At 45.8% G+C, this 25148-nt stretch overlaps 1 protein-coding gene across 7 annotated transcripts in view; it reads right to left on the reverse strand.

The window, feature by feature from the left end:
- The window catches only part of GRIA1 (glutamate ionotropic receptor AMPA type subunit 1), a 120871-nt gene extending 97824 nt beyond the window's left edge, over positions 1-23047 (reverse strand). For 2 of the 7 annotated variants that reach the window (XR_003571424.1, XM_027885621.1), the window contains exons 1-3: positions 22995-23047; positions 22468-22715; positions 20190-20327 (exon numbers count right to left, since the gene is read on the reverse strand). Coding sequence is in view for 6 of the 7 variants with exons in the window: in XM_027885621.1 (XP_027741422.1) it covers positions 20190-20327; positions 22468-22549 (220 nt within the window). In the remaining variant the exon portion in view is untranslated. Of the gene's footprint in view, positions 1-20189; positions 20328-22467; positions 22753-22994 lie in introns of those variants that run through there. The other 5 variants (XM_027885619.1, XM_027885616.1, XM_027885618.1 and 2 more) reach the window with 3 other exon arrangements.
- Positions 23048-25148: the final 2101 nt, after the last annotated feature.

Here is a 25148-nt window from a genome sequence, read left to right on the forward strand (position 1 = left end):
GGAGGTCAGGTTTGGGATCCCCAGGCAAGGGGACAGTTCTGCTCTTGGTTACTTGGAGCAATGCCATTAAAATCTCTATGTATGTCTATTAGCTGTTGCAACTGAGAATATCCACAGTTCCTATACACTTTCAAAAAACTATTCTGATTAATTCTGGATGAGAACAGGGCTTCCTGGGAGGGATTCTCTGCTTTGTGGTGTTCTCTGCCAGCACCAATGGTGCTCTTCTGACTTGAGAACTGCTTTTTCCTTCCTGAAGTGTTCTCCAATGTGAATTTGAAAGTCGTGCATGGACAGACTCCAGATTTAAAACTCATGTAGCCCTCCATGCCAGAAAACCAGAGCCTCAGGGAATGTAACAAACACAACTCATGAGAACAACCAGATGACAGCTTATTAATACACACCCTGAATGCTATATGCATGTAGAGAAATCTTGCACTGCCAACACAGGGAGTTAACGTGATTCTCCAAGAGAAAATCTCCCAATTGTTTCAGGCAATAAGTAGATATCAGCTCCATTTCTGTTCCACCAACTATTAATTGGCTTCCAGAAGATCACTTAAGGAGGAGGGAATATGGAGCAAGAAAGAAGTCAAAAGAATAGAGGATTCCCATCCTTCTCATATGGTTAATCAGCAGTTCTTTTGCCACGTCCCAAACACAGGGGCATCCCCTCATGTTGGAGAAGGTTTCCCTCCAAATAAGTGGACTGGGTCTGGATCAGCAAAGTGCAGATCTGCTGCTGACACCAGCAGGAGAATCAGAGACCCAAGTCAGAATACAGTCTTGAGGATGAGGCTGGATAATTTAGGTATGTCACAAAGGGCTCATTATTACCCCCTGAACCACTTGGTGGGAACCAGCCTATTGATGCCAGTGAGGCGCCTTCCTCTGACTCCGTCTCTCTCAGATTCTGGCATCATGAGTCCTTCTGCCTATGCTTCCCTTGGTCCTTTCTGTTCTTTTCTCTCTTTCTTCTCCTTTTCTTTTCTCTTTTCTTGCCTTTTGTTCCCTCCTTTAACAATTTTCAGTCAACCCCAGGGAGACAGTCCCACTCTTATTTGCTAAAATAACTAGTAGTTAAATGACTGACATTTAATGTGGTATCTTAGGCTTCAGCACCGCTCCACTGGGAGAAGATGCAGTGATGAGTGTGTGGGGAGAGGGAGGAATAGGATGTGGATCATGCTTCTGAGAGATTTTTTTTTTTTTCTAGGCTGTCTGCAGACTCCAGCAGACATCATTTCTGCTGGAGCACTTACGGAGAACACATTTCTGAGTGGGAGACAGACAGAGGGCTGTCCACGACCTACCAAAAAACGCCCAAACAACTCACCACTAAAACATAAATCAAACTGGAGCCCACTACACTGGAAACCTCAAAAAATAGGATGTTATCCTTTCTGATTACCTGCTTTCATGCTTCCTTTGGAGTTAGTACTGCAAAATCACACTGAACTGCACCAGCATTTGCAAAAGGATGCTTAAGACCTGAATAGCAGCACATAGTGCTGTTTGGGAATTCTGTGTGTTAACAGAGCTCTCCTGCTCATGTGGGGGAATGCAGGATAAGCTCTCCCCACAGGGCATGGTTCAATGATTCCTTTGAAACACCTTTAGCAAAAGTAACCATCAGTGATTTGTTCTCCTCTAATCTAGTTTGGCTGGGAGACACAAAGAGGTGTTTGCACTCCCACCTGCAAAACCCTCTCCCTCATTTCAGTGAGATCCATCTACCCAAAAGGTTTTTCCTACAAGCAAGAAATACAGTCATCCAGCTGCCACATTCATTGGCAGATGAACTATTTATTTCACTTGTCATATCTCTTGGGAATTTCACATGGTGGAGCTGTCCTATGGGAGAGCCTTTCTAAGAGAGTTGTTCAAATTCAATGTTCGAAGAACAAAGGGAATTAGCTTCTCTACCACCAGATTTGTAATTTCAGCACTTAATTTCCTCCAGTTTTGTTTCAGAAGTTTATAACAGGTAAGACAAGCTTGAAAAACAACAACAATAAGCCTTGAGTGTGATTATGACAAAGGAGCAAGGACCAGAATCCTCAACGTAAAAGAATGTTGCAAACAATGGGATCATCTCCCATGGTGCCATTTTGCTGAAATCTCCTGAGGAATCAGTTTTCTGCCTACATCACACCAGAGAACCTCTTGTAATATCACTGCATGTTGCGGTACAACATGAATGTGTGGAAAAGCTGGTGCTGTGGAACAGCAGGCACCAAGAAGGAAAAAAAACCCCACCAAAACCCCCCCAGAAAACCTCCTTTCTAAATTCCATACCATATAGTTTTGTTTTCTTGTTCCAGTCATCTAAAACGCGCAGTTCACAGGATCATTCTGGAACCCTTCCTCACCAGTTGGTACTAAAGGGATTCTCATTTGGCTTGGTAGGCACCTATGGGTGTATGCAAAGAATTACTTTGCAACACACTGCGGATACTTGCCAGTCACAAAAACGTGGCAGAGAGCAGAGAATGTGTGCAGCAGAGGGCATTGGGTGTATTCATCTGGAATTAGAGAGAACATGGGTGTTTATAGCCATTACTGGGTGATGACAAGACAAAAGGAGCTCTGAAAGTCTAAACAGCAGCTGCTTCTCCTGCGCTCTGAGCTGCTCTGCTGGGCTATTACACGGGCACAGTAATGCCACCTGACAAAACCAGCAGCTCTGACTTTTTGTAAATACCTGATGGGCTTAACAGTGCTAATAAGTCACATAATCTACTTATTTGCTGTCTGGTTTATAAAGGTTTAGGCTACAGTCTATTCATGCCTCCAAGAAAGTTGGGTTGGAAACTCTGTAAAGACGAAAACAATCTCCCAGAGAATAAACTGACCACTGAGCTAGCAAAACCCCCTAATACTATAAAATTGTAAAAAGTCACTATTCCTGTATTGTCTCTGAATAAGACCACTAATTTTAGATAAGAAAGCTTTGTAATCAGAAGATGCCTCCCACTTTTTCTTCCTTTTGCTTTTCCCTGTGAAAACTTCTATGTGAACCAAGGGTCCCCAAGATCCCTTCCTCTCTGGGTGCTTTTGGTGCAAGGTGGACAGATGAAGGCTCATGCTTGTACCATCTACAGAGGAAAGGTAATGGGAAAGGAAGGAAAGGGGCCAGAGAAGTTCTGGTTTTTTTCCCTCCAATTCATTTTATAGTCATTCCTTGGTTGATTTATACAAGAGAACAGAAAAAGCCCAGAGGCAAGACAGCTCATCTCTCTGTGACTGGAAACAAACTCCCAACCCAACTGGAGTTTGGAGAACTTGGGTGCAAGTTGTCTTCGGATTATTCTGCGTGAGATTTTTTTTTTTTTTTTTTAAAGCTTTCAATTTGAAGGCTGTTACTCATCCCTTCAGCTCATGTCACGATGAACTCCCTTGCAGAGAACAGGACCCAGAAGTAGGCTGAGCAACATCCTGTATTGTGCAATTTAATTTGGGAAATTGCCTTTCCTGCACTGGTGCTACAGCGTGCTCAGCTGGAGCCCATACACTAAATTTTGCCTCCCTGTGGAAACAGCCTGACAGTCCCAATGACACATTGCAAATGCAGCTCTGCTGTGAGCTCACGTTGGGAAAGTTAATGCCATTTTCTATCCCACTTGCAGATTTTTTTCTGGGAAAAAAAAAAAAGCACAAAAGAGGCCTGAGGTACAAGGATCTGTGGGGAAGACTGACACAAAGCCTTCAAAGGTAGCAAGAGAATAAGTGCCTTTGAATGCATCCTGGGAACTAGACTGTGAAAGGACAGGGAGAGGTAGGTCATTTACCCTTTCCTACACAAGCAGCTTGGAAATGTACTGCAAAACATTGCAGCCTTAAATATCCTAACCCAGAATCGAGCCTTGGCTGTGGGTTTCAAAAGCACAGGAGGGGACAGAAGGTGCCCAGGGGCCTCAGAGGAGAGAGTAAGGAAACCTGGGGTAGCAACCTCTCTGAAATGGCCTGTGCCAGACAACCCTGGCCACTGGGCAACTAAAATAGCTGTGTGGTGGAACCAAAGTCACTGCAGTGTAGTAGGCAGCAGGATGCATCTTTTTGTCCTACACCACCTCATGGCTGCTTCCAGGACATCCCACAGGCATCTTTTTGCACCCCCCTATCTCATATCCACAACTGCAGTTTCCAGCCATCCTGCCTGTTCCCTCCAGGGCTGCTGTCCCTCTGCAATGTCCCTTCATGGGCTGCCCCAAAACAGACCCTGACATAGTCCCTGCCCCACAGCTGAGCCCCCACCACTCGCTCCTCAGTGCTCCTCTCCTCCTGGTCAACAGAAACTGCCTCCTTGGAATGGGAGGACATTTGGCTGCAGTCATACTCACCCTGCAGGTTTGGATCTGCTTCACCCACAGGCAAACTCACCTCGCCAGAAACAGGAGACGGCTGTCCTCAGCCAAACTCAGCCTTGTCAAGAGTTTGTTCTCCCTGACAGCCTCTAATCACCAGTTAGCCAGTTTACAGAGGGAAAATTTTTATCCTTTCTGCTAGAACTCATTTTTATGACACCTACCATAAGAGACTTAAAAAAATTAGGCATTAAAATGGTTTATAGAGGGTATTTTTATAATCCACTAAGCTGTTTTCCATTTCTACTGATATGACATCTCTCAGCTATAATTTATAAATGCCAACAGTTAACAGGCACAGAATCTTTTCCTACAATTTCTCCTCTCATATGCTTTTCCCATTTAAACTTTCTGTTAAATCTTTGCAGTGCTGCTAAATCCAGAGAGATTTGGCCATAGCTGGGGGGGAAAAAAGTTTAAGTAGCTAATTAATGTCATTGGATTTGGGGCATCCTATCATGAGAGAATATAGAGGAAGCATGTCCTCAATAAATATTTTGAGCATTTAAATAAAGCTAATGCCCTCACCTACACAGGAACCTCTAATACCCTCAGAAAATAAAATGTTTTATAGGCAGTAAATGTCTGTTTTCCCACATAGGGATGATGAGGACATCACATCAGGCATAGTGACTTTTCAGTGCATCTGGCTGTCCCCACAGTCATTTCTGTTATTGATTGCAACCAGAAGGGAGTCCCTCTGGGAAGCACCTGTATGTGCCAGGGTCCAGCTTCGGGACATCCTGGGAGAAAGCATTATTTACAGCTCTCCCAGAGTTCACTTCATACTTTGATAAAACCACAGAAAGCCTAACAATAATTACAAGCCCTGCAGTAGTTAGGCATATTCTGCTTTTCTCTGCCAAGCTCAGATTGGAAAACTCCAGGTCTCGCTACAATCACAGCAGGGAAAACTAAACAGAACATGCATTTCTCCTTATTTGCAGCATCTCCATCATAACTACATTGTGTCTGCTGGGAATTTTGCATTGGACTACATTTAGTTATTTTATTGTGGGAAGTCATGACATGGAAAAGTCAAGCCCAAAGGAAATGATTTTTTTTTTTTTCTTTAATGTGGGTGTGAAGATATCTCCTTGACTTTGTACAGGTTAAGGATGGCTCATGGTCTACTCAAAGGCGTGTTGGGTTTCCAGTCACCACCAGTGAAATACTTTGCTTGGGAGGATTAGTGCCCCCAAGCTGCCCTCCTTCCACAAAAGTGAATTCAAGAGAAGCCCTCCTCCCCTGTGCAAGGGTCAGGATTAAATGCACCCCTCTCAGTTTCTTCCCACTGAGATTAAACTCTTCTCTGTGGGCAGCAGGAGAGAAGGAGAGCTGCTTCACTCCCTCCTCTCCTGAAGTGCCTTAGTCCTGTGGGTGTTCATCCCCTACACAATGCCCGTCCCTCCTCTGCCAAGGCACCCCATGTGAAGGTGCCGGCCAGGTTGGTTGGGCGTTTGGGCCGGAGCCCAGCGCTACATTTGGGGAGGAAGACGAAGACTGAGACGAGCAGGTGATTCATGCTCTTGTCACTTGGGGAGTGGAGATGAATGAGCCTACACTGTTGACGTGAAGGATATTTTCCTGCTGTGAAAACAGCAAGGGGAGAACGGATGGTGGAAAATACGGACTGTGACCACTCAGCACGGCCCCTTGGCACTTCCGCTTTGCTGGGCTGCTCCATGGAAAGGTCTGCTTGGGGGAAAACCTTCCCAAGGATCCTGCATGCAGAGGTAGTTTCTGTTCACCCACTCAGAGCACCTACATGGCCTTTACCCATATGCTGCCTAGCACTTCCAGGAGAAGAGCAGTGATTCCCCCTCACTTCCCAGATGTCACACAATGCTGCTCATGTGCCAGCAGACATGGGACAGTTTTGGGTATCCACCAGACAGCCATCCTCACTTATCAAGGATCTGTGGACCTTCTCAAGGAAGGATCTGATTCATCAGGAAGAGCAATAACCATAAACTTGAACCCAAGATGGCCAGTGTGGGACTGACCAGAAATTCAAAGCTGTGTCCTCTCCTAAGGGCAATGTCTCCCTACTTATTTATCAACAATGGCAGTCACAGAAAGCTCATCCCTCCTTCTGAGCACCCAGCCTTTTCCACTGAATGGATGCTGCTGAACCAGAGAGAATCCAGATATTCTCATAGTGGCTTTGGTGGTGCCTCCTTAATGCCATTCCTTCCCACTCCCTTCTGTCCAGTCTCACTGGGAAAAGGAAACAAAAACAAACAACCCAAAAACTAGGCAACAGGATAGGAGAGTATCTCTAAAACTCTTTAAATATAGCTTCTTCCTAAAGCCACCCTTCAAATACAGTCTCACACGCAAGAGAAAGAGCTACTGACACAGCCAAGGTCTCAAAGGCACCTGTAGGTCATTTGAGGCTGGAAGTCAAAGTCTCTGTTAACTCCAGGACGTGTCTGAGAAGTGATTAGTCTTTCACTCCTTGCAGAAAAGCCTACACAGCCCAAAGCATCAGGTGCTGCTCCCTCAGGACCTCAGATGCTGTCCTTTTCCATGCTGGTGCCTTCACTAATTGCACAGCCCCACGGTGAGAGCCATGGGATGTGGAATCAGAGGAGACATTTCACTGCTTGCTTTAGCTGCTGTCTGTGGATGGAACCAAACTGCAGCAAATGTTGATTTAAAGAACACGTTAGAGGCTGCCTCTAATGCACTTGCCACAAGCCTTCAGCTCTCATTTATCGTCTGTGCCTGATTCTACCACTTTCCTAAAACTCAATTCTCTTTTTTTCCTCAATACACACTTTTCAAGGTTTTTTTTACCAGTGATGTGTTAGTGTATTCCCCTTGCACAATCTTTTCCTTTCACTTCTTGAGAAAAGAAATGCCACAAAGAAGCCATTAGAGCTCCTCAACCATCTGATGGTGACAGGAGGTATCTCTGACAAAACAGAAAACACCATTGCGAGACCAGTGCATGATCCTGAAGCAAGATCTCACTCTGGGAGAGACAAGCATTTGTGGAAGGGGATCTACTCCCAGACAAGATATCCTACAGCACTGTGTCAAACCAAGGCAGAGAGAAGGAGATGAGCGAACCCTCCAGTACAGCACAGCCAAGCTGAGGTCACACAGCACTGCCCTTTCCCCTTGTCATCCAAAGTGAATCAGAGCCAGAAATGGGGCAGGAAGAAAGTGGACCATGAAAGCAATCCTGGTTTGGCTGCTGTCAGAGCCTGTTCTGCAGCAGATAGCAGCACCATCACGGAACAGGAGAGTGGAAACAAACTCCTTCCACGAAAAAGAATCACTGAGCTATAATTCTGCTTTTGGCTTGTTCTTTTATCCCCCCAAAAAAGTGCTTTGGATAAAACAAAAAGCCTATTTGTGCTACTCTCAAAACAGATGTACAGGGGCACTTAGTATCACTTAGAACACACTATATCACCATTAGGTACTGATGCTCCTGGAAGAGTCAGTAAACATTAAAATGCCTTTAAAGCTCTCATTTTCTTTTGGTACCTACAGGCCTAAGCTAACAATCAAGACCCCAAATATTCAGTAAACAAGTATAAACCCTGCTGTGAAAGCTTAATAGACTCATGACAAGAGGCAGATGCAACAAGTGAACAGCAGAAACCACGACAGCCATGAGATGGCCACGGCATCTTGAGCATAGGGCTTGCAATGGTTGGAGGCACAGACTGGTGCAGAACTGCCAGGAGGAAAATCCTGCTGCAGGGAAGGGAAGAACAAGCAAAAATCTGGGTGGAGCATAACACAGCTGGGCAAAGTCTGCAGGAAAGGTAAAGACAAGCAGTGATGGGATCACAGGCTGCAAAACTGAGTGCCTTTGGATCAAGTGAACTTTCTTTAGAAAGGGCTTGATCCACAATCCGTGAAATTGGTAGCGCTAAACCAAATACATGTAGCCCTTGATTTCCCTTCACACTAAAAAGACATTTAAAAAACAAACCCAAATTAAGACAAATGTTGTATTTGCCTGGAATAATTAATGAGTGCAAATTAAAGAAAGAAAGGTTAAACGACGTCAACCAACTGAACATGAAAATTGAGAAAAATGGCTGCAGAGGGTCACAGTGCTCCCTTCCCTGGGTGCACCCCCCACACACAGCACATCTTGTCATCTCTCTTGCTGACTCTGACAGCAAATTCCCTTGGAGCATGTTGTAAGCCCAGGATTTCAGAGAAGCGAGGAGATAACAGCAGCCAAAAACATGGGTGTGAGCTCCTAGCTATTTCAGGGAACAAAATTAGCATGGGTTTTCAACACCTCACTGCTGTCTATAGGAAAGGAGAGTTGGATCTGGAGTGCCCACATCAGGCCATTCAACATCTGCCCACGGGGCCCTCACCCAAGGCACCAAAATGCCCTTTGGTAAAGCTGATCGACTGCAGGTCTCTGGGTGCAGGGCCTTGTTTGGGGCTGCAGAGTGGCCCCACAGCCCATTCCCACTGTGCAAGCCCACACTCTGGGGAAGCAAACGGGCTGACATGGCAGAAGCAGCAGCTCTGTGCTGAAACAGAGTGAAATCCAGGCCAGGCAGGTGCTGACTGTGGGTGGGATATTGTGCGTGGCAGGTTTAACCTGCCTGCAGTTGCATAGATGGGTTTCATGCAAGGGGGCTGGAATAGCCTCTTCACCTTCCCTTCATCAGTATTTTGGGCAAAATACTTTCTCCTCACAGAGAGAGAAGCAAAAGAGAAGCAGGAGAGGAGCATTTCTCAAGGAATTTTTCAGAGAAGTGATGCTCTTGAACTTTTCAGAGCAAAGAGTGTATCTGCTGCACATTCCTCTCCCTTCTTCCTGAAGCTGGGAAAAAGAAACCTTAATGAGTAAGTGAGGAAGGAGATTTCTTTCCAAAGATGGACTCATTACGGGGTGCCAGGTGCCAACTCCTAAAGGAAATTCTTTCAATCTCACACAGCGTCTTTAAGAAATGATAGATTGCTCTGGCTCAGAGGAAACTGCTCCCTGATAATAAATGAGTTGTTAGCAGAGGTAGCAGACTCCCATATCCATTTGTGATCCAAAGGGCTCACAGCTGCTTCCCATTTTTGCAATGCCAAAACCACAGAACACCAGGCAGCAAGGGATGGGAAGGCAGCCTCCTGCGCCTGTCTGCCTGCTGCTCTCCAGTGGCTAAAGAGAGACAGTCAAGAGCAATTTCCTTTTGATGGAGCCTTTCTTTAGTGTAAATTTGCTGTTGTTGAAAGTGAAGAATTCACTATGTTGGCTGCAGGCAAGGATAGATAGGGAAACAACCTCACCCCTGTGTCCTACACCTCTGCAGCACCGCTGGTCGCCCTGGACATGAATCATCCTATGGCACAGGCACCAGTAGTCCTACAGCAACTCACCTCATTCCTCCCTGCACAGCTGAGACAACACACCTCTGATGAGACAAACACACCTTTGCAAAGGCTCCTGTGATCCCACCACAGGATGCTGCTCTGCCTCAGTGTCTTGGCCCCGATTCTCTCTATCCCTCCATGACACTGCTCTAGATTTCATTCCTCAGCCCTGAGAGCCAAGAGGGGTGATTTTTTTCCCCCCTGCCTCAATTGTTTTTTGAAGTTGTTCTGCTTGAGTTGTTGGTTTGGATTCACACTTTTACTTTCTGTCCTGAGACAGCCTTGAAACAGCGAACCTGAATGCACATTGCTATCACACTCCTCTGAGATTGCTGCCAAAATGGCAGTTAGAATTCAAGACAGGATTTAATTGGGATTCAGGATGGGATTCACAGTACCCCCAGTATTTTCAGGTGTGTTTGGATCTAGGGGTTTGGGTCTGATTTGTCTCAGCTGCTATAGGATGCTACTACAGAAATTACTTTTTTTTTTTTCCTGGCCAAATAACTTTTTGTTTTCTTTTCCCACAAGATTGTTCATTCCAGTCCCATGCAGGGCTTCGTCGTACTCTTCCCATCTGAGCTAATGGGCATTGCTCAGTCAAATCCCTGCATGCTGTTTTGAAAATGCTACAGATAGCATCTGAAGGCATTCCTCCCCTGTTGATACCAACCCTGGAACCTACTCCTAGGGAAAGGCACTATTGGCCAGGAGCATATCAGCATGAAGAGGGAGAAAGAGATCTGCTCAAAGAAAGCAAAAGCAAACCCAGGTATTGTTGTTAGAGCAGTCCAAAACCTCCTGCCAACAGCAAGCCCATGAAAAGTGAGAAATACAAGAGGCCAAGTGTATAAGATCAAATCTCAGGACATCAGGCCCCTGCCCTTGGGGGGCCACTGCAGTGCGGTACCAAAATACAGAAGGAGAACCTGAGGAGAGCAGTTTCTATGCCATGAACATATGTTTTCTTTGCTTCTCAGCAATACATCAGAATAGCACAACTGCAAAGTGCCTGTTTGCAATGTGATGCCTGCTTTTATCAAAGCCTTCACAGGCTGCTCGCAGAGAGAGCAGGAAAATGTTTGATACCGCTGAGATGTCACCTTCCAAAAAGAATGGAGGAATTAGCAGAAGGACATAACACAGCAGCAGACACTTTGGGGTACGATTCATCTCACCTGCCTCTCGGGGTTTCACAGTAAGCTAAACCAAGATCAACACCCTATTCTGTTGCTTTACTTGGGGTTTCACAGAGGAAGGAAAAGTTCAATTAGGGGACATGTGGGCACATGTGAGGACTTAAGAATAAGCAAAGCTTCCCAAGCAAAGAAGAGAAATTCAGGAATGGTCACTGAGAGATGCTATTTGAGCTGCTGTGTGCTGCTATTCCCAATTCAGCATCACTAAAACTGTAACAATACTGGAAGAATTTCCTCTTTGACAGAGCAAGCCTGTACTGCAAAATAGTGCTACTAGTCCTTAGTCCAGAACAAGAGGTGATATGGGCTTTTTGGGGAAGGGTTCATCTCAGGAAGCAGGGATGGACATCCAGGAGCTGTCTCAGGTCCTACCTGGGGGCTGCACAGTGAACTCGTTGCCCCCCTAAGTATCAGCACATAAACACGGGCTTGTCTGGGAGCACGAAGGGTTGGTTTTCTAGTCTGTGTGTGCCTGGGTAACCTCCCGCAAACCCTGGGACTACCTGGGGCTCTGTGGGTTCAGGAGAGGTGCTGGTATCTCTGAGGTCTCTGCTGAGTCTGGCACACGAGGCTGCTAAGGTGGAGGATGTTATGATATAGATGACTCAATGTTAGAAATCTGCCTGACTTCATCCACACATTTCTTGCAGGTTCCCAAACAAATGATGACTCTTAATGCCTGTCAGCCTAGGCTAATCCAGGTCCCAGACTCCTGGGACCTGAAAAGGTTTCCTCCCTCACAGAGGAGGAGAGGCCCCCGCTCCCCTCACTGAGGCTCCACTCTCCCCAGAGCCTCTTTTTGCTGTCCTTACAGGAGAGGAGCACAGGGACTCCCAGATTACCACCCCTACCCCTTGAAGCTGTAGACAGTGGGTTTTGGCACAGCCAAAATGAGCTGAGCAGAAAAGACCCCAGAACCAGGACAGTCTGGTAGACTGAATTAATTCTGATTAAATCTGTGAAATGCACTCAGATCTGCCTTTGCTCAGGACAGACTAGAGACAGCTGCTGTGCCCGACTGTTTTTCTGGGACAGTGAACTGGAAATGGCATTGCTGCACGGGCTGCACCGCAGCTCACTGCCTCGTCCTTGCCTGCAACAGCAACTCTCCTCAGCCCCTTCCCCCACTGCAGCCCTATCTGGTTTGGCTTTCTATTACTTCCTTTGGTAGTTCATTAAAGACATTAATCACCTTCTGCACAAAGACATTTCTCCTGAACTCCCTGCAGGCCAGACCTCTTTCTCCTCTGGAGCTCCGCTGCTTGCTTCAGCCCCCGCAGACACAGTGCTGGCAACCCAGACCTGCCCCCATTTCCTTGCTGATCTGGGTCCCTGCTAGACAGCGATCAGGTGGCCACCACCAAACCTTCCCTGCCACCTTTCCAGCTAATCTTCACCTCACTGTGCTCTATATTTCAGCATTTGTTTTCTCCCTTTTCCCTAGCCAAACAGTCCCATCTCAGGACCAACAAACGACCATCGTGCATCACGTGCATCAAGCCGTGTGTAGATGGTAGGTGCTCATCATGCACTAAGGATGCAAGGGGTCCTGCTGCAAAGGGCTGGCTAAGGGGAGAGCATAGGGGCATGTCAGGACTGTTGAAGCAGCAACAGGACTGAAGGCTGTGTTAGACAAGCTGGCAGTCTGCAATAACCACCCCATGCAGGGGATTCCCTGTGTTAAGCGCCAAGATTTGTCTCTGCAGGCATTGCACCAAGGCAGGGGTGTGTCGTGTCTCCTGACCCAGGGTTTCTCCATCCTCTGTCCCTGTGTGCTCTCTGCTGGACTTCACTTTTCAGTGCTTTCCTCAGGAGCTCCCAGGCCTGCTGGAAATTTTTCCTCCTGTTTACCTGCCGGAATGGCAACCCCGTCCTTCTCGCAGATGGCACTGAATGGGGTGTGGGTGCTGCGTGGAAGGAAAGACAACAAGGCTCAGGGAATTCAGGAAATATTAGCAGTCCAGAAGGAGAAAAGTCACATCTGAATCAGTGTAATCACTGATGTCTTTGTGCTCATTGAAGCTTACTGCTAACAAAGATCAAAGCAAACTGTTTTGGAGGGTGGGAAGGTGAGAAGTAGCCCTTGGTTTCATGTAAGATCCTTCCATGCTGCTTCCAGATTACTTACAGGGGCTTCTGTATCTCTCCTCTGAACCTCCAGCCCTCAACCTTTCATCTCCCTCCCACTTCATCTCCATTAGCATAGTGTCAGGATCTTGCTTGTAAAATCAAAGCCAAGACTAGACTCCTATAGCACATAGAGAGATTTAGACACATTTGCCACATCCACACAAGAATCCTGCCATCAGTTGCATGATACAACTCAATCTTAGACATCAGTTGTTTTCTTTTGCACTCCTCCACTCTGTCAAAAACAAATAAAATCAAAGAATGAAGAGACCCTCTTGAAGAAGCCAAGATATGGCATTTTGTAGCTGTTACTCACCTCTTCATTGCCTCTCACTGCTGCTTCCTCTAGGGATCAATCAGTCTGGAGATGCATAAGTATGTCTCCTGAATTGCAACCCTGGGTGAGGATTGGCAAGGGTTTGGTTTGCAGACAACAGGGAAAATAACTGATCTACATCAATAAAAAGAACTGACATTTCAGGAGCTTTTTTTCTTTTTTGTGTTGTTGTAGTGGGGTGTGTTTTGTTTTTTTAAGAATGCCTCAGAGGGGACAAGTGGGTCTGGCTGCCAAAGGGCAGCGCAAGAAAATCAACTGGAGACTCGTCAGTGTGTAAGCTAATGACCGATCAGTTCAGCTGGTGAGCAGGGAACAGTTTCTGCCGGATAGCACGCTGTTATTCTAATCATTCACTATTATTTTGAATTTTTTTTTTTTTTCTGAAATGCTGGTGGATTGCAAATGGCTTGGTTTGGCCCCTCACCTGCATCTTGCCTAATCCCTGCCTTCCTCAGGTATCACCAAAGAAAATCCTGTGCTCTACCCAGCAGAACTTTTCACTGGGAAAAACACTGCCCTGTTTCACTTCTACACAATTTAAGTCAGAGAAATAAACCCCTTTTGTCTTTAAAGGAATGCAGTTGAAATAAATGCATCTTTGTCTTCAGACTTGTGTTAATTCCGCACCCCGGAGAATTTGGACCTTTAGAATATTAAAGTCTCCCTGACTTATTGCCTCTTTAAGGATCATGTTGATTTTGTGTTCTCTCTGAGCTCCACATGTTACTGAAGCTAACTGGGACCATTTCCATTTCTACTGGCAGAGAACTGTTGCCTTTGGGGCCCTAACCCTATTAAAGGAAATGTAAACATATATATCTAAAATTCCCACCAGGTTTGGAAATGAACAGCATGCTTCCCCTCACTACCTTCCCTGCAGTCACATGAAGATTTCCACTCTCACCTGGCTAATATGCCAAAATATAAAGCCAGTGTGTTTCTGGCCTAGTAGGATCCCTATCACATGGAAAAGCTTTATTTTTAGAGAAGAAAGGATAAGCTGTGAGTGGAAACTGTGACTGTCACACAATGGACAGGTCTGGCCTCTGCAGCTCACTGTTTCTCAAATCCCTTCTCTGCCTGCTGCAGAGCTCAAATTTTACTTCTGCACTCTCTTTTTTACTTGTCACCAGTGAGTATCTGGGATCCTTTCCAGATGAGCAGATAGATTTGCAGGTGTGAAATTCCCCTTATTCCTCCTCTGATTTTTCCTCACTGCGTCATATCTGCTTTCCTCCGCGGGCACCACTCCCACCACACAGGATAAAAAAAAATAAATACACAAAAGTAGTCAGGCAAAGAATAAGTGCACCTATGGCCTTTGGAGAGATGGACATACCAGACTGGGAGACACCTGATCCCAGTGTCAGTGGTCACTGTGACTGCTGAGCACCCAGGACTCACCCTGGGGGCCCTGCAGAGACCTTGGACACAAGAGACTGGTGTTAATGCCAGGACCTGCTCCCTCCTGTTTGGCAGGATTTCACCCATCAGCACACTCCATAAAACTGGACCTGACCCTCCAAGGCGTTGGCATCTCACTAAACAAACACACACTTACTAGAAAGCTACAGGCCATCCCTGCCTAAAAACCGAGCAACCTTAACCTCAGTTTGATCTAATGTGAATTGATGCTCCGTGATTCATCTGCCTGCATCACATCTTCTCCTATTACATAATCTAAGGAGATGTATTTCCTTGTAGTACCTATGTTGTATTAATCAGACTGCATCTGATCATTAAATCCATGTTTCTGTTCGCTTAACTCATATTAAAGAGTCATAGCAAGCATCCTCAGCTCTTCAGGGGAAAAAAAAATCCCAAAGCACTTACATGAGGTTTCTGACACTGCAAAAATAATAACAAGTCTAGCAATAGCAGAACTATTACAGGGCTGGGCTTATTTAGGCTGTGGAAGTTTAATTATAAAAATTGCATTTTAATTGATTGCTGCTGGAATGATTACAACAACACCTTTACAAGAAATGGAGACCATCGTATGTTTGTCAACAAAGAAGCTTCCTTTAAATCCAACACAGTAATTGTTTAATTAAAACAAATTTAGATCCTCGTTTGAGAACATTCTAATTCTTGCCTATTCCTTCCTGCCTCTAAGAGGTAATTTAAGAGATAAAAAGCAATCTCTATAAATACTCTATCTATATATGTAAGTATCCAAGGAAAAGAAGAAAAAGAAATACTTCATTTCATAGCTGATCTGGATGTAAGCTTGCTGCTATTGATAAGAACATAAGCAGAGTGAGTGATCGTTACAAATCCCTCTCTAATTGGTGCTGGGAGGCCCTCATAAAATATGAACAGAATCCAAACTACATGACCATTTTCTAATTTGCAGAACAGATTCAACTGTTGATATTCTACTGCACCCACAGCCCATACTCAGTATGAGGACCTCACAGTAACTGTACCTGTGCATACAAGAAAGGAGAGGGATAAATAATTCATTGGTTTTCAGCCTTTTAACAAGTTTTCTTGCTGCAGAAAAATCCTGTTGCTATCCTGTGCTGACCTCTGTGTTCCAGGTGGGCAGCTCCTGAACACCCCTTAGCAGTAACCCCACACCAAAGCACGCAAAATCCAATGGCTGCCTCAGCAAAGCTGCAGGGCTCGGTGACACACAGGGGTTATTTTAGTCACTGGTCATCCCTGCAAAGTGGCCTGAGTTCTTCAGGGACAGATTTACCAAGCTGGTGACTCACCTTGTGTGAGCACCGCTCACAGGGCACAGCCCCCAGGGCACTGCCAGGGAGGGCTGTTACTGAGCCATCGGCTTCCCTGGACAGTGAGAGCAGCCAACACATCTCCTGACGCTGCTGGGCTCGCCCGGGGACTTCAGCCAGAGGCCGAAAGCAGGAGCTTCTGCACCACAAATTAAATAAAGCTATGGAGCTGTGGCTGAAACAACTCATATCCCCTGAGGAGCTGGGCTGTGCATTACATGTGCACAGCTGGAGACTGAGATGAAGAATAAGAAAAAACTACTCCCAGCACAGGTTGTCTCAAGCAAGCAGCCTGCCATCGTTTTGCTGCCAACAGTACATGGTGCTTGCACATCCACTGCAGACCTCCTAGGGACAGGAATTTGCAGCTCTCTCCTAGGCTTCAGACCTTCTGTGTCCTCACATCTGGCGCAGAGCATGCCTCCTCCCATTCCTCTCCACTCTGACTTGCAGCATCAATGCTGCTGTGTTGGGTCTGTCCTGAGTGCAGTCAGACATGGCAAAACCCAGCATGGCAGAGTTTGCTAGAGACTGTGTGGATGCTGTAAAGCTCTTTTCCAAACATGGCTGGAAACAGAACCTGTGAACATGCTTTTAAAGCTGCTCAGAAAGGTTTTGCTCTGCTACGTCACTAGGTAAACATTTCAGCTACACCACACCATCATTTTACCCTTTACAGTCACCTGGCACTGCTGTGCACTTCTGCTGCAGGAAGGACTTTCAATTCACCTTCCCCCCACAGAATTGCCTTGGCATTTGAAGAAAAATCACAAAATTATAAAGCCTCCTAACCTTTAGTTAAGAACCCTCAGAGTGGCAGGTGTGTGTTTTCATATGGGTAAGCCCCAACGCGCACCCAGCTGCAACCACAGAGCCTGTTCACTACCAGCTATTCCGTGGGATGGAATGAATTCAGGAAGATATTTCAGTTATTGAAATGTACCCATGTTTCAGTGTTGCGACAACATTAGCACCAACCACACACGTGAAACAGGAGGTTACCACACGTTGTATCTACAACCTATTTTTAATTTCTTAATGATTACAGTTTGCCTAAAATCATCATCTATTGACAAGTTACACGCAGGGAGCACAGGACTTGTGGATCGACGCTTCCCCACACAGAGTATTCACAATCGCTGCATAATGATGAAGAGTCCACTTCTGAAAGCATCAGATTTGCAGAAGTTATTGCTGGGCTGTCACAGTGACAGCAACAACCGTGACACAACAGCAGCCTCCTGCTGTTTCCCAGATTTATCACTTTGATGGATATTATTGTTACTGGTCCACGATCATCACTGGCACGTCATTAACGGCGCCGTTACCTGGGCGCAAAGGGGGGCAGGACGTCGTGTAACTTCACCCACCGTCACGCCAAAGCTTGCTCATCCTAACCAGTAAGCAAATACGTGTCAGGCAGAGGTAGACAGTGTCACAGTTGATGCTGAAACACATTTTGCACACAGTCTCCTTAGCCAGGGTGCTGCCATCGTGCTGCGGATCATCCCGCCACTTCAACATCGTCCCGCAAGCTGCCCAACAAGGGTTTCACTTCTGCTCCCACAGCTGATTTTTAATGTATATTCTGTATTTCCAATGATGTTGCCCCAGGCACTTGCCATAAGGACTACATTTAGCACGCGAGGCCAGATCCTAACACAAAGCAGGATTTGCAGTGGGGCTGGGGCCTACGAGTGTTCCTTAGATGACCTATTGGAGACTCAGATAGGGGCAGCATGAGCTTTACAGAGCACAAAAATCTTTGACTTAACTGTCAGAGAAACAGGTAATGCCAATGGCAAGGAAATGCTGTGTTCTCTATCTCCATGGGAACAAAAAACTGGTACTTTAAACTGGTAGCATGGCCAGTCGTTTCTCAGAAGATAAGGACCACTGCATGGGCAAGGTTTTTGTTCTCTGTAAATAAACAGATCTTTCTGCTGATATCTAGTCTTGGCAACCGGGAAGGGAATTAGCTGGGAGATGAGGAATGAGCTAATTCCTGACAAAAGTTTTACTTCAGCCCTACCGCACAAAAATCAGGTCTCCTAATGGCCCGGTTTTTTGGGGTTGGGTTTTTTTTCACCCCTAGGGTATATGGAATAACACCTTCTTTTGTGCTTACAAAACAAATGCTGCCTTCCATAGTCTGGAAGAACTTAGGAAGTTTTTAATTATAAGAGAAGAAAAACGAGGACAAGTAAAGTTGGACTGTGCAGAGTGCTCTGCTGGTCTGATCTAGGACAATGTGCCCTACATAGAGCTCAAATATAACATCCTTTGGGAGGCTATCTTGCTTCCATTCAGCTTTTGTGAGACCACCCCTGCCCCCGCGCTACTAATGACAGATTTCTGAAGCATAACTAGTATCATGGTCCTGCTGCCAAAGCTGTAAACAAAACCATTAGTGGCAGAGGTGGAGAGGGAGGGAAAGCCATGTGCAGGTGAAGAATTTATTTGAGTGATATTCTTACAGCTTCTGCTTTCTTCCTGCTATCAGCACTGAAATAGCTCATCCCCAGCCACAGTCAGCAACTCTACCCCAGGTGGGTGACGCTTTCCCTTGATAGATACAAGGTCTGTCTTTTTTCTTCTATTTCTCTGGTTTTCCTGCCAAGAAAGTGCCATTGGACTGAGCTGAAATAGTTGCTCTTCCTTGATGGAAACCTTGTAGTTGGCAAATAGAGGGATATTAAGGAAAATAGAAAATCTTTAGATATGTCATTAGATACTGCAATGAAAGTGTGGCCAAACTGTTACTCCTCTCCTGTATCATACTGGGCGGGAAATTCCTGAAATCTTGTATTTGCAAACCTTCCAACAGAAAATATCACAACTCCTCTTTTTTATTACTTTTTTTTTTTTTTCAAAAAGCCTTAATAATTCTACTCTTGCACATTTCTGGCCTTTTTTTTTTTTTTTTTTTTTTTTGCCTTATGTGCATTTTTGAGTAGAGAGAACCATTCGTGTTCACCTCTACCCCCACTCTCCACACAACTAAACCACAGAGAGGATGTTTCAGTGACTCAAGAGGACACAAGAGATGCGAACCAACAACAATCCAGCAGGTTCTACAAATGTAAGGGCTCCTCCAGCCCCTCCTGACAGTCCATTTACACACTCACAGGCTCAAAGAGGGTCAGCAGTATCTGATACCAGGTTAAACCAAGAAATTCTTTGTGCATCACATCCTGTCGGCACAGGAGCCCCTTTCCCACAGAACCGCACCAGTTTTCCAAGGGGAGGAAATCCTGCAACAGCTCTCACACAACCACAGGGCTGTGTTATGGGTTTAGTTTTCATCTGGTTTCCTCCTGGTCTTGTTTATTGCTGCTAACTTTGGCATTACCTGGCAAGCCAGGTTTTTCTTTCCTCAGTTATATCACATAGCAAGAACAGCACAGCTGTGCTTTAGCTGGGTACAGATACACCCTAGGATCAATTCTGCGGTGTAAATTCAGTTTTCAATACTTATTTTTAGAGCCAACGATTCCATTGTTTCTTGAAACTAGAACTCTATGACTTATCTGTCATTATTAGGAGTGCCCCTTATTGTGGATCTGGACTCTACTCACACCAAGCTGCTGATTTCTGCTAGGTCTTTCTTGAATTACGAGGACAGATGGCTAAACTGGGACTGAGGAAGAAGCTGTTCACACTAAACAGAGACTTCTGTGCACTCTGTGGGTGGAAAGAGGTGTCTTTGTTGTACACCACAGCTACGGGAAATATGGGGATGAAACCTTAACATAATGAGCTGGGCAGAGGTTAGAGAAACAAGAAGAAATGAATTGTAGGGGGGTTTATACCACTTTGGATGCAATGGAAGAGAAAACACCAGACATGCTGAATAACTGCAGCACTCCCTGTACCTTGGCACAAACCAAAATGATTCAGAAATCCTTTGTCTGTGTGTTTGGGGTTTTCTCGCCTGGACCCTAAAGGTGAGTTACATGTTCAGAGCAAGATACCTCATATTTCAGACATGAAATAAACTCAAGTCAGGAATAAAGAGCCAAAAGTAAGGGAGAACACAGTGAACGCTGGTACTTACAGGTGTATGTCATTTCAAAGCTGTCACTAATGTTCACAATGTCGATCTGGGGAAGGAGCTTGGGAGGTTCCGTGAGCTGAGACAACGCAAACCTAAAAGCTGCATGTTCCTGGGACTGTTGATTAGGAAATAACCCCCCTGGGGAGAAAAACAAAGCATTATGAAGAAAGGTCTTAAGCACGCTTGTATTAGAAACCTCCTCAGTCCAAAATGCTCCTGCAAGCAGAGACTGCAGCTCCCCAGCCCAGGGAGTGCCTCTAGACTTGGAAACCCTCCATCACACAAGACCCAAGGGTTTTGTGCCCACTGCAGACAGATTGGGAGCAGAAAACCTTTCCAGTTTGTGTGTTATGTAATGTCTGGATCACATATAGGAGCCCTGATGCACCCCAGGCTGAGCAACCTGCAGGATCGGGATAATCCGTGGCGTTAAACTGAAACTCCTCACCCCACAAAACTTTAAGGCAGAGAAATGGCAACACTGTCAATGTTACCTTACTAAAGGCAGAATGAGAATCTTTCTTCCTCCCCTCACTTGAAATTAGGCTCAGCCTAAACACCCCTGACTACAAGGAGAGGTTTGCTACAGAGGGATTGCAGGGGTTCCCCCCCACTGTGGGACTCTGGGGAATGGGGCAGCCTGGCTGAGCCTGGCCAACAGGGTGGATGGGGACAGGGCTGCAAGAGCCAGAGTGGGACCCATGACTAAATAACTGCTGCTACTAGAGGTTTGCTGCAAAAAAAAGCCCTAAATTTAACAGGTGACAGTGGTCAAACTCAAATTGGGCAGGAAATTGAAAGCTTGACTTTATTCAAATTGAAAGCTTTGATCCCCAAAGAGATCAATCTAAGCATAAGTACAGACAAGCCCAGAATCACAGAATGATACAAATAGGATAGGAACTGGAAACAGTCTGGACTAAGGCTCAGAGCCTTTCCTCCACCATGGACCTGTAACAAAGTGCAGCAATAGCCTGGCCCTAGGAAAAGTTTCCTGCTGCTCCCCCAGCAGGAACCTTGGCTTGCAGCAAATCCCTTCACAGCCTCCAGAAAGATGCTATTAAATTCAGCCTGCCTTGTAATCTATATGTATTTAAAGAGAGCACTGCTATTGGCATTTTAGGAGTAGGGGAACAAAGCACTTAGCAACAAGGGAGAATTAAAATAAAGCAACAGAAAGTATGAATGCCTAAGATGACTCGAGGAAGAAACAAATGTGCAAGGACCTGCTATCAATGTCTCTTTGCATATCTTTAGTATAGAGGGCATCTCCTTGTGTGGAAAGGGCTATTAGTGTATCAATATCCCCCTAAGTCCCCCGTTCCTCCCACTCCACAGCCTAATCATGGGTGTCAGAGGAATAAGATGCTCATTGCCAAGTTAGACAAATATATGTGCTAGCTGAAAGGGAAAAAATTTGGGATGTTGCACAAATTTGGGGTAAAGGGGAGACAGGAAGGGAGGGAGACAAGGATGCAGCATCAACAGCAATAAAAGCACTGATTGTGTGGCTGGACTCAGGCAGGAGTTGCCTGAACTTGGTGGATTAGCAATTGATTGGCATTGTAAAGAGAAGGGAGGAGTGAAAGAAAATGGGGATGCAAGGGAAGGGAATTTGGGGCTAGGTTGCAAACCACCACCAGTAAAGATCAACGGGAGAGTAATAATAAACCTGGGAAGGGAGGGAGGGAGAGAAGCCCTGAGAAGTTACAGGAAGGGAGAAAGGAATCAAACAGGCACTGCTGGTGTGCAGGGGAAGCAAGTGGCATGAAATGGAAAGAGACTTCAGTGCAAAATCCTCCTCCAGTAGCTTTGCCCTTATTCTTTAGCAACAACAAGGAAGAGCGCCTGTTTGTTACCTCTCGTCCCAGTTACCTACAGATGAGAGCATCCTCACAAAAAGGGATCATGCAACCGCCGATTTTGCAAATGCAGCAACACACAATGGCAGCCCAGACATTTCTCACAGCAAGGAACAGATATTTTTTTCCATACTTCCTCCATTTCAGAAGCACTTTTCTCCCTGTGTGTTGGTGTGTGTGCAGGCATTTATTCTCAATCTTCCCCTCCCCCAAAGCCAAATTGATCCATCTCTGCTCCGGCAAAGCTGGTACCAGCGCACACATCCAGCCCTCGCAGTTCACTCCCTCGCTCTCTCTCACACACACACACACGTATTTTGCCTTTGCAAGCACATGAATGGGTCAGTTTTCCCCCACCGCCCCCTTTCCACCCCTACCCACTCAGGTGAGACCACCGTCCCCAGCCCCACACTCACCTATCTGGATATTGTTGGGGAAATTGGCCCCTAACACCGCCCCTAGGAAACTGGTGCAGAAGAAGGCAAAAATGTGCTGCATATTCCCTTTTGCATTGGCGAAAAAGAAGCCCAGTTCCAAGCATAGATTTGATTTTTCCCCCGCTCTGCTCTCTTTAGCTGCCTCTCTCGCCTGCCCTCCGCTGCGCCTTCGGGATGCGCGTCTCCCTCGCTCAGAATCCAGCGCTGAGACTGCCGCTGAACAGCGCCTGGCAGCAGGATTAACTGAGCCCCGAGAGAAAGAAAGAGAGCCCGCTCCTCATCCACATCCCTCCCCCGCCACACACAACACACACGCACACACCAGGCGCTTCCAACCAGCTCCTTCCCCTTCTCCCAGTAGGAGCTCAACAGCTGGGAATCGCTTCCCCCCTAGCCCCGGCTATTCCCCCTGGGGGTCCTGACTGAGACCTCTAAGGGCAATCCCCACCTACCCCTAAATTCCCCGCTTTCCCACTCAACTTCTCTTGGCAGAAGCTAAAAGGAACCTGTGAATCAGTAGGTGGCAAACTCCTCTAGAGAAAGGGATGAAACTCCTCTGCCTCTGATCCATCACTTCCCAACCTGGGCTCTCACTCCTGGCTCCAGGAGTTGAACCGATCACTCTCTACAGCCGGTTCATTAGGATAACAAAAAGGGTCTTATCCTGCAAACACGCCTGGGGAGGGAGGATTTCAGAGCAAACAAACAAGAGAATCCAAAGGATTAAAAAAGGAAACTCCCCCAAACCCATCATCTTTTTCATTGATTTATCCTGCTCGCTGTTAACTTACGAGGCTTTTCACCTCTGTGCTTGATGTGGAAGAATCTGTGCTCACCAGCACCATCAGATACGACAGGCTTCTGACATTAGAGGTCTATTTTAGCCTGGATTATTGCAGGAGCTGTTTTGTGGCAATTCTAGTGATGTTGGAGCTTATTTGACCATAAGCAGCTTTTCTCAAAAAAAGAGAAGGGGATGGGGGAACAATAAAAGTAGAAACAACAAAAACCAGTTCTTAGGCACAACTTGTGGTATAGAAATTTTTGAGGAAGAACTGTAGTGAATATAGAGCAACAGCCAACTCAGAAAGGAAATTCACCTGTTCCCCTCTAAAGTCCCAAACCAAACTTGGGATCAACTCGTGCCAGGACCTGAATGCTCATGTCCAAGCCCCGGGATTCTGCCCTTACTGTTTGCAGCCTTGATACACACAAAGGCTACATACCAAAGAGGAAATGGACAGTAAAAAGGCTGTTTGTGGCAGAATTAGAAAAAGGATTTGGATGCCCCGTGTTCAGGTTTGGTGTGGGGTCCTTTGCCCTGGTCACCACTCCCCATCTCCAAAAGCAAGTGGTTAAATTGGAATAACACCAAAGAGTGGTGACCAACGTTTAAAGGTCAAGACTTGCTCCTACATAAGGAACGGCTGGACACATGGGCACAATGCAGGGTGGGATAACCAAAATGGGATGTGACCAAGCCTACAAAATCCACAGTAGCATGGTGATGTTCGGTGTTACCCACAGGGCCCAGGTGTGACTTTTGGGTATGGTCCTCTGCAGGGCTAAGAGCTGGACTCAAAGATCCTTGTGGGTCCCTTCCAACTCAGCATATTCTGTAACTCAGTGATAACCTTATGGTGCAGGGATAATTCTGCTCTTTATATCCTCAGGCCTTCATTTAGTCTCTGCAAATAAGAGTTTCGGATCTTTAATATCTTCCTAGGCAGTTTTATGGATTTCAGTATGACTTCTGGGATGACAAAATGCATAAACACCCACATAAATGCCAGAGTTGGTATGGGGTCACTTCACCTTGGAGTGCACTGATGCCTGAAACTTTGTGGCCTCTTGCAAGGACAGTACGTATAGTTACACAGAAAAAAAAAAAAAAAAAAAAGAGCCCAGAAGACTTGCATCTTCCTTATGGCAAGCAACTAAGTCTCCTTCTAGGATGGATTCCTTTTTTTAGTCCAAACCACCCTTTACCAGGTGACCAGGCAGTGATTCTCAGTGCCAGAGACTGCAGGTTCATTAGAGCAGTCGTTTGGGCACTCAGGGGGCAGTTAAAGGTGGCCGAAGGATGTCCTAACCTCATCTCACTGCCTGGGTGACCATCAGCCCAAAGTCATATTCAAGCGCAAAAAAATTCACATCTGCTGCTGATAAGAGCACCTTCATCAGACCTCCATTTCACTCCTTGTATAATTTAAGCAATACTGATTTGAGGCTAAAATAACCTGCTGATAGGTTTTATGGGATGTTGCTTTCCATCCAGAATTTAATAGAAACAGCTGCATTTATAATCTGAAGGAAGGCGCTGAAGGATAACTAGAGCAACAGAAAGATGCTAGCACATTTTCAAAACTCCCAAACAGCCTATCTGATAACAATAATAGTAGCCATAACAATAAAATATTATAATAGCTTACAGAAAGCTTGCACAGTCGCATTAATTAATAATGCTGCTTTTGTCTATAAACCTCTCAAAATGCAGGTGGCTTAACAAGGGGAACCTCAACACAGTGTAACAAGATAAGTAGTAATAAGATCATTATTTTAAGAAGGTATTCATTTCCTTTTTCCCTATAGATAACAACATTTTATTCAGTTTGTTAGCATAAGGATGTTCAGAATTAACTCTATGTGCTCTGAAGGTT

This window comes from Empidonax traillii, unplaced genomic scaffold (genome assembly GCF_003031625.1).
Source record: "Empidonax traillii isolate 1590-97213 ecotype Southwest subspecies unplaced genomic scaffold, ASM303162v1 scaffold168:size1726349, whole genome shotgun sequence".
Classification (NCBI taxonomy): Eukaryota; Metazoa; Chordata; class Aves; order Passeriformes; family Tyrannidae; genus Empidonax; species Empidonax traillii.